The 9,454-nt window shown below is 43.4% G+C and overlaps 1 protein-coding gene and 1 long non-coding RNA gene across 6 annotated transcripts in view; one reads left to right on the top strand and one right to left on the bottom strand.

Moving 5' to 3' along the window:
• PDE7B (phosphodiesterase 7B) overlaps positions 1–9,454 on the bottom strand; it is a 167,389-nt gene that overhangs the window by 71,318 nt on the left and 86,617 nt on the right. Inside the window, exon 1 of one of the 5 annotated variants that reach the window (XM_021389853.1) lies at positions 9,163–9,448. The exons of the other annotated variants lie outside the window; for them this stretch is intronic. Coding sequence (XP_021245528.1) covers positions 9,163–9,400 — 238 coding nt within the window. The 5' untranslated portion in view covers positions 9,401–9,448. Of the gene's footprint in view, positions 1–9,162; positions 9,449–9,454 lie in introns of those variants that run through there. 5 annotated transcript variants of the gene reach the window in all.
• The window catches only part of LOC110395454, an 11,037-nt gene continuing 2,416 nt past the window's right edge, over positions 834–9,454 (top strand). The window contains exon 1 of the long non-coding RNA XR_002436399.1: positions 834–8,812. This is a non-coding gene — a long non-coding RNA (uncharacterized LOC110395454). The remainder of the gene's footprint in view (positions 8,813–9,454) is intronic.

Raw genomic sequence — 9,454 nt, forward strand, 5'->3', positions numbered from 1 at the left:
CTCAACTCCTATCGCTTGTGAGTCTTCTGGAAGTGCCCGCTGTTCCTCACTGTTCTGCTTTCTTTACAGCCTTAAGTTTACTGATTCTAAGCAGGATGTTCAAACTGACCTCACTTGGAAGAATATGCTGACACTGCCTCACCTAAAAGCCTCTCTCCTCTGCCATTTTAGTCCTGCAGTCCTCCCTTCTGCAGTAAATTCTTCTCTGCTTAGTCTCTTTTCCAGTGGTTACAGAAAGCAACACACCTCTTTTACACACACTGAATTGGAGTTCAAGAAAGGCCCTGAGCTATTGCCAGGACTAATTTATTCAGTTAGCTTTAATTCCCAAAAGAGAGCATGATATGTATGCTCACTACAGCTTCGAGGAAGAAGAGAAAGCAAGTGTAAGAGACTAGTTGTGCAGTACGTATAAAGTTCAGCATCTCTCACAAGCAGTTTTCTCAGTTTCTTGCTGTTAATGCATTTAAACATCATCTGAATAGTCAAAGCAATCTGCAAGCAATGCGTACAGAATTCCCTTTTTTTCCCTCTCCTTTGAATGACACAAACCTGCATGCAAAACCCAAGCTGGATCAAATCATTCTTCTTGCCATTTCACAGAAGCCCAGTCTCTCCTACCCCTTTATTTTCTCAGTTCCATTTGGAATTAGAAATGCAATTGCCAAATTACTGTGAAAGCAGCTGTTCCTGCAGCATATCCACTCAAGTTGGAAGCAGGAAATAAGAAAGCTCCCATGAAAGCCTGTAATTACAAGATTTCCAGTTTAAGTTTTGCACACAAGAAGTATTTGGAAGATGTTTGGATAAGCAAAGTTTGAGACTCACAGCTATTTGGATAACCACCTGGGGGCTTCGCTGAACCAGGTCTCCTGATAATAAAGACACATACAGAGATAACCCTGCAAGAACCAACTGCTGCTAACCTTAACTAAAGGAAAGCTTGTAAGACAAGCACCTCCTATTAGAACTTAGCCAGCAGCTCTTATAAACAGACTAGTGATCTGTGTACTTAAGGTGTTTTCTGCACCTGTCAAAGTTTTGATGACTTACAGAATGTTCTCTGCTTGCATTTTCCAATTACTCTGCTTGTTCTTAATTGAATATTTACCTGGCACATTGTGTACAGCACTAGTTTTTGATGATTTTGGTAAATAGCTCCATCAAGCTTAAAACTAATTCCTCCTACTTAGAATAACCTACTTTACAATCTAACTTTCAAGAGCAAAGTTCAAACACTACTGTGTTGTACCTAGTTTAGTGTTACTCTGACTTACTTATAATTCCAGCAGAAGAAAACAAAACATTCCAGCTCCAGACAGTGCTTAAGCAACTGGGAATGAAACAATGCCTTCCTCAGCACAGTGTGTTCTCAAAACCCTCCGCAGCTTCACCTTTAACAGCACCTGCACAGAGAATCTTTTAAATAGGCCTTAAAGACAATATTTTGCCCTTAACTCAGGTCAGGAGTAGCAGGAGAACACTGAGATAACAACATTTGAAGGGTATTCCCTCCGCACAAGCCAGAGCTGGCTATGGAAACAGGAAAGGATTTCATATTCTCCTGGGAGAAGCAGAACTTTATGTGCTTCCCTTTCAGAAAGGATCAAAGTTGGGGAAGTTTACAGCAGTTTCTCCAAATGGTCTCCAGTCCTTAGAGACACGTAAGAAAACACTTTCCACAGAGTTTCACCTTGATGTGCCAATGACACTCTTGGTATACAAAACAGAACAAAATCCATGGGCTTCCATGGAAAAACCCTCTCTGGTGTCTGTAAAATGTGAACCATGTCCTCTGTTCCCTGGATGGAGAAACACTAACAGCCTCTGCTAACTAATTTCAAAGATTTCATAAGCTAAGAGAACTTTGGAGGGTACCTCAATTTCAGGATATTCCATCGAAAGAGCAGCGAAAGGGTTTAGTCCCTTGATGGCTACTGAAGAAATGTACAGATCTGACAGCAAAAATATTATCATGAACCTGCTATGCCCTTGTTGCATTTGACCTTCCTTTTTCATACACCTGAGGCCAAACTATGTTTGGCTTTGCAGCATCAGGAACTTTGCAGCACAACATCTCCTCCTAGCAGGTGACACGTTAAGATAGGGAATTTGTACGATCTTACAGTGATTTAAGGAAGGGAGGGGGAAAAATATAGCTGTCTGTCCACGGAAGAGCAGGAAGAATATTTTATCCAGGAGGTTAATAAAAACGATTTAGTCCTTCTGTCATGCGGAGTTTGTTCATAGCTGGAACAATGAAGGAGAAAGTATATGTTGCAAGCTGAGGAAAAAATGAAGAGCTGAGACATTTTTGTCTTGCATTTGCAAGCTTACACCAAGAACCAGAAAAAGTACTTCAGAAATTACTGTAATGTATCTGATCATTAGCCAGGCTTAAAAGTTGTTTTTCAAAAAAGGTTAGGAAGACTTAGAAATTTTTAACAAATGTCAAGGTATGTTTCAAGCTGGAAGTCTCAAGAGGGTTTCTTTTAAATATTTACACTTTCCAGCCCAGACCAAGAGAAGACAGAAGGACTAGCATATTTTACAGCATGCATCCAGAACGGGGTGCAAAACTGCTGTGAAGAAACAGCCTGAGGTCAGGTGAGTTTTTTTCAACCTAAAGGTTATGGTGGGGAGCTCCTCCAGTACCACTCCGATTCAACTGAGTTTCATGAAGACACCCATTAGAAAAGTGATGGCAGTTAAGCATCAATTAGAGATCATAAATAACATGGTTTAGGATATTCTAAGGGCAGAGCTCTGGGGAGGGAGTTAGAACAGACAGTAGTAGAGAAAATGCTGAAATGGGCACTCATTTCCTTGGCTTGCCAAGAAAGCCAAACTTGTACTTCATAGGGCAGGGCTACAAGAAGTTGTTGGGGATGCATGTCTCCAAGAAACAGTTTTAAGAACTATGACAGTCCACAAGCTGTAAGTTTATTATGAAGGAGCGCTGAAATAACAAATCTTGCATACAACGCTTTGCTCCTAGAAGCAGTACCAAGCTTCCCACAATGCATTTTAAATGTTTCTCTTATAACATTTAAGCAATACGGAAAATTATCCCCACTAGCCAGGCATGGCTAATATCACTACTGCTTTCTACTGGTAGCCATTTGTCAGTTTAATTCTTCACATAATACCAAGCACTTGAGAGTTAATTTACCAAAGATAAAAGAGAATCATCTGCTTTAACTCTAATGAAACAAACAAGCACGCAAAATTAAAAAATCCAACTGCATGTTTATATTATAGCTCAGTAGCTTTTCCTTTTGAAACACTATTTTTTATATATAAAGCCACATCTTTAGCTCCCGATACTTAGAACAGCTTCACTAGGAGCAACAGATCTCTCCACCATTTTACAACTGTCTGGAATTTGCTTTATTTGTGTTTATAGTCTTCAGCGGGATGCTTCTTTGTTTTCAGTTGACATATCAATAAAACCTCTGTCACTTTGCTAGCACTCCAGCAGCATTACCTTGGGCATACTGGCCAACATCCAACTTGGGCAGTTACATTTTATCTGCTAAGTTTATCCCGAAGCCTTAACTATGTATTGTAATCTTCTTTCTGTTGTGGCTGTACATAGCTGAACAGCTGCTCCGAGAGCTTCTCCAAGTATTTCTGCAAGCAAATTTTGTTTTCCAACATTCACAATAAAGCAAACAGAAATTGTGCCAGCAAGGCCAAACCAAAAGACTACTCAGAAATTGTTGACAATTTTGGATTATTTCTTTTCTACTGTTAATCTCAGGTCAAACACTTATTTCCAAATAGTCCCAAACCCTGCCAAATCCACAACAGAAAATTTGCATAACAATTAAGTAACAAAGAGACCTTAAGGAAGCTCTAGCAGGTATAGTTAGGTGAAAATTTTCACCCCCAAAATAAATCCAGAGCTTGGTGGACAAACATCAACTAACTTTGACATATTCCATTGATACTAAAATCAAAGAATTCTAATATCAATTCAGTGTTTTATTCTAAATGGTATTCTTAAGATAATTCTAAATAAAGAGCTGCTTAAAATGGACTAGAATTTAAATAGCGACCACGATTTAATGTCTCCAAAAGGTTTTTGTTTTTTCATCTTTGAAGAAAATTCTCCAGCTACCAAAGCATTTTGAAAAAACATAACTCCAAATTACAAACGTTACTAACTTGTGTCCAGACAGTAAACTGCAGAGTTATGTTGGACAAGCACTATCTATGGCTGTGCTCCGAATTCTAAGTATTTTATTGCATGGTCTAGGTACACACACCATGACAGCAACACTGCATACAATTTCATTTCACTGTTCTTAGTGAGATCACCATGCACAGTGCCACTGATTTAAGCAGCTCTTCACAAGAATACAAAAAAGCGTATTTCCTCTTCTCAGGCTCTGGAGTTTCAACATAAAAGTTGGAGAGCAATCGAGGTTGCCACAGGTAGCCTTGATTCTATCAAAGTCACATTCTTTGTCTCTAATAAGGGTAATGAATTAAACAACTCATTGCAAGCCTTTTAAAAAAAGAAGAAAAAAGAAAACCTAACTTCAGAAAGACATCAGCAAGAAGCCTTTCTGCCTCCTGTGCACCTCTCAGCTGGACACAAAGAAAGTTGTTTTCAACCTAAGGAATAACAGAATAAACTGGTCAGATGCCGAGACAATGCCATCTGATAGCTTTCATGCTTTATTTATTGCTGGGATCTACATCTATGGCTCCTACATGCTCAACAGCAACCACAAAGAATGATGAGCTTTCTAAGCAGTTAGCTAGCCCCCCATTTGGCATTAAATGATTCAGATTTAATCATTTTATGCTTATTAATTATTGCAACGGGACTATAAAAACATGCACGAGTTTCAGGACGTCACAACTAAGTATGATTCAGCAAGTAATGACGGGAAGGGGAAGCATGAAGTTTATTTTAACAAGCACAGCATGATTAAGAGCTGTTCATTGCAAAAAAAAAAAAAAAAGAGTTGGAAGTGCATTTCCTTGGTTATCATGGAAGAACTGAGTCTTAAGAGGTCTTATGAATAACTTTTGGGAAGTCCTCTGAGCAACCACTGAAGACGCATGGAGATGATTTAACTCTGACCTCTCCAATAGGTCTGTCACAGAACTGCTCGGTATACAGCCGTAAGGTCTGAAGGAGCAAGGCCTGGTGTGCAGCACAGTTCAGACAATGCTGAGACATTTTAATAAACTCCCAAGTAGGAAAGGAGACAGTTGATTGAAGAGGGGACGTAGTGGACACACCAATAATTGGAGATTTTTCCAGAAGCAAACTGTAATAGGAGTGATGTTTGGTACTGCTTGTTTTTCCTCCTCAAGGCAAAGGGACTCATCAGTTAAGGATGAGTGTGATGCATGCATGAATCAGAACCTGCATTTCTGAGAAAACATCTACAGACAGAGATAGGTGGAAAAATACATTCAGAGCTATTTCAAAAGCCCACGGAGATCAGTGTCGCAGAGGACCTCAAGAATTCTAAGTACCACTGTACTTTCGCTGAAAGCCTTGCATGCCTGCACATGTGTAAGATTCAAACAGTACAGAAAGTCTCGCTGAGTTATCTGGGATGATCACTGTAAATCTAAGAGGTTGCAAATGCTCATAAGGAAGAGTCTTAGAGGCAGACCTGTACCTGTTCCCTGATCCGGTTTGTTTAATCTGCTGAACTGTACAAGAGAGTGATAAAGTTAAGGCCAGAAGCAAAATGCACTTCCCTACAAAGCATTAACATGGTTTCCATACAGAATTATTGGAATAATTCAACTGTAATAATATGAACACATGTTGTTATTGCATTGAAGAAAAAAGCACTGGTTTACAAATAGTCTTTGAAACATTGTAAAGGGTGACAGTGAATCATATCCATGTTCCACCCAACGCTCTTCAAACTAATTGTGTTCCATTATTGCGCCTTCTTACTACTGCATGTCCAGTTTGAATATTGCTTTTGGCAGAGCTGAAGAGAGTTCTCACCATATCATGGTTTTGTACTGATTTGGTTGGGGATTGAATCAGGAAAAGAAAAGAGTTACTAAGCAACAGCAGGCCAGGAGCAGGAGAAAGGTCTGCAGCCTTAATTGACACCAACTTTAAAAAGCAGTAAGAGAGGGCTCAAAATGTGAATGCTACTGCTTTGAAAGGAAAAAAAAAAAAAGAGAGAAATCCCAGGTAGTCAGTATCTATGAGATCTGGGTTCCAACCATAAGCTGCATGATGTACTGCAAACACTTTTCTGCAGGGAGATTCAGTGCCTTAATCTCAATTCCGAACAAGATGAAGGACCAGATACAGTTCTTTAATTCGAGAGCCCAGAACACGCAGACAGCTTTGCTCTGTAAAAGCTACCTCAGGAAACAGGAATGCGGTATGATTTACAGTTATACAGGTCGCCAGGACACTGCCATCCACAGAACTGATATCACATCCAGATATAGCTCTCCTTCCCCTTCACTACCTACGGTTAAGAAGGTTATTCCTTTCTAGAAAGCCAGTCCAAAGCTGGGTGCTATCACTCAGGCTAGGAGAAGAGAATTTGCTTTGCTAAGACTGAAAAATCTCTGATAATGTGATCAAGCAAGACAGAAATCCTGAGAGTTTCCTTCCAGAATCCATATCTATTTCCTCCTCTTCTACTGTAAGCAAAATAGTTTCATGAGCATGTGATAACCGAACATGAGTTATCACATGAACACTTACAAATTTAAATGAAAAGGCCCTTGATGTGGAGAGTGCTCTGAACTCCACTGCTGAACAGTCAACCTTTATTTGCCTAACCAGCAGTACCTTGGGCAGAAGTTATTTGCTTTAGCTTCACCTGAAAAAAACCTGATCTCCTACTGAAGTAGTGCCTTTTTATAAGATGCAAGTTACATGTGCGTTTTTTTTTCACACCCACAATATGAACATCAAACCAAGTGCCTCACACTACCAATTCTTCCAAGCGATTCTCCTTTTTCCCCATTTCTACATTCTTTGCTTTTGCACTTACTTAAGCACACCGGATTTCAGCATTTACTGGTTTTCCCACGTACTCCAGAGCACTTCAAGTGACTAAAATGAAACCACAAGAGGGAAAACTACTAGCATGACTGTTGCCGAGGAGGAAAAACCAGCAACCCAGGTCTGGTTCACTCAAACTCTCTGATGATTCGTATTTAAAGCGTTGAGGGCTACAGTCATCTTCTGCTCTGATGTGTGCTGTTGCAAGTCAACTGAGGTTATGAAATGGAATCTGGCACCACAGAGAGAACTGTCCCTTCACAGGATACGAGTAATAGTCACTTGAGTAAATGCAAGTTATTCATATCCTGCTAGTGGAATAATCTCTCTCTGTACATTCATGCACATTTTTAGTTGCCTCCAGGAATCCGAAGGCGAATCTCATTTGTTACCTAATGAAATTAATTCCACCAGATCTAACACAAGCATACTGGAAAACCACTATTACTCATACATGAGGTGTAACCAATGCAGCATTTCTCAAGCTCTGTTTGATTAGGGTCCATCTCTGAACCCTCACCGTTTACCACACAAACCTCAACCTACACGGTTGGCTACGGTACATTCCCAGCAGATTTGCTCCAAGTCTTAAAGAGTAATTTGAACATTTGACCTCCTCTTGCTTTATCCACAACAATCTCATTCTTCTTTTAAATTGAAGCGATTCCCAAACAGTAGGGTGGCTGGTTGTACAGTTTCATCGGAGTCTGAGAACGTACCTTCCCTTCCTCAAAATAGAAGGGAACCATGCATTTCCTAGTTGATCTGCAAATGTGTAAAATAATGGTCATAAAAATTTCAACTGGGCTGCACCCGTGGGCATCCAGAAGCGATGCACAGACACACGTGTGCTATTCAGGTCTGTAAGTACAGTTACACGCACATACACAAGCACTTTAAAATTGCTGCAGCGAGGTTATGTTGCACGAGAAATTAAATTATTCTGGTAGGAAATACTGTAAGATGAAGGTCTCAACAAAGGGCGTAGAAAAAGAAGGTGAGAACATAATCTTTGAAGATTGAAAGCACCAAAGAGTTCAGTGACCAGGCTGCAGAGATAACATAACCCAAGGTTCTGAAGGAACACGCCGCAGACTTTCAGTGGGTCTGTCGAGTCAAGGTGGTGTGGTGACAGGATAATCAAAAGCTTCACCACAGGGCACTGAGACAACTGTGGGCAGATGAGCTCGACTTCAGTAGGAGGCACGAGTTTTTGAACCAAGATGTAGCAGGGCACGGGGCAAAACGGAGATCAGCTAATTGGAAGTAAGAAGCACCAGGCTAACGTAACAACTCATTTCTACATAACAAACACACAAGAAATCTAATCTGGACTTCAATAAGGCATTTGACATAGTGCTATATGACCCCATAACTGAGTTAGGAAAAAATCTGACATGCAAGATTTACAGCGTTAGAGAAGAGCACATGCTCTTCAGTCGGTAACACACCACACTCAAAGACAGCAGTGGGTCGGGGCAGGGTTACTCCAAGATTTAAGGCACGTAAGTCATAAGGCTGTCACCGCGCGCTGCAGATGGCCGCGCTGGAAGCACGGGCTGATCATGTGGAACGCGCCGCGCACACTCAAAGTTCGGGGCGAAGTTTGGCGGCGCGGGAGGAGAGGCCACGCGCTCCGCCGGCCGCAGCGAAAGCAGCGGGGAAGCCCCGGGCGCGGGGCCGGCTGCAGCCACTCCGGCCGGGCCCGGCGTCCCGCGGAGCCCTCCGCCGCCGAGCTGCGTGCGGGCCGAGAGGCTGCCCCGCGCCGGCACCGAGCCCAGAAGCCGCCCGGCGGAGGTCAGCCTCAAAGCCACCGAGCTGCTGCTCGCTCTGTTTCGCCGCCGAGCTTTCCTCACCCCGCTCGTAAAACCAGGCAACAGAGCGCAGGGGAGAGCGCGCTCAGCAAGTGGACCTGGCTGCCAGAGCGGGCTTAAACTCTGCGTGTGCGCCTTTCCGAGCCAGAGGAGCCGACAGCTGCCACAAGCACGTTTTCAAACCCAGACGCCCTCCGGGCAGCGCTCCCCGGCCCGCGCCTCTCCAGCCCGCCCCGCTCCGGCGGCTCAGCTCCGCCACGGGCCGGGCCGGGCCGACTTCCCGCACCCCCGGCCCCGGCCGCCCGCGCGGTGCGCCGAGGGAAGCCTACCTACCTGCCGAACCGCCCAGGGCATCCTCGCTCTCCAGAACCCCTCTGTGCTTCGCCCCGCGAAGCTCTCCCTTGGATTTCCAAACGAGCTTTACCATCTTGATCATCTCGGGCAAGTCCCAGGCCAGGGTCCCCTGCTGATAACCGGGCAGGCTGCCCATGGGAAAGGGCATCGGCTCTTCCCCCGTCCTCCTCCGCCTGCCCGGCTCTGCCGCGGGGAAGAAGCGCTCCAGCACCGGCATCCTGCCCCGCGCCCCCCGCCGGGAAGCCGCAGCCACCCCCCGGCTCGAGCAGCC

The sequence above is a fragment of the Numida meleagris genome, chromosome 3, assembly GCF_002078875.1.
Source record: "Numida meleagris isolate 19003 breed g44 Domestic line chromosome 3, NumMel1.0, whole genome shotgun sequence".
Classification (NCBI taxonomy): domain Eukaryota; kingdom Metazoa; phylum Chordata; class Aves; order Galliformes; family Numididae; genus Numida; species Numida meleagris.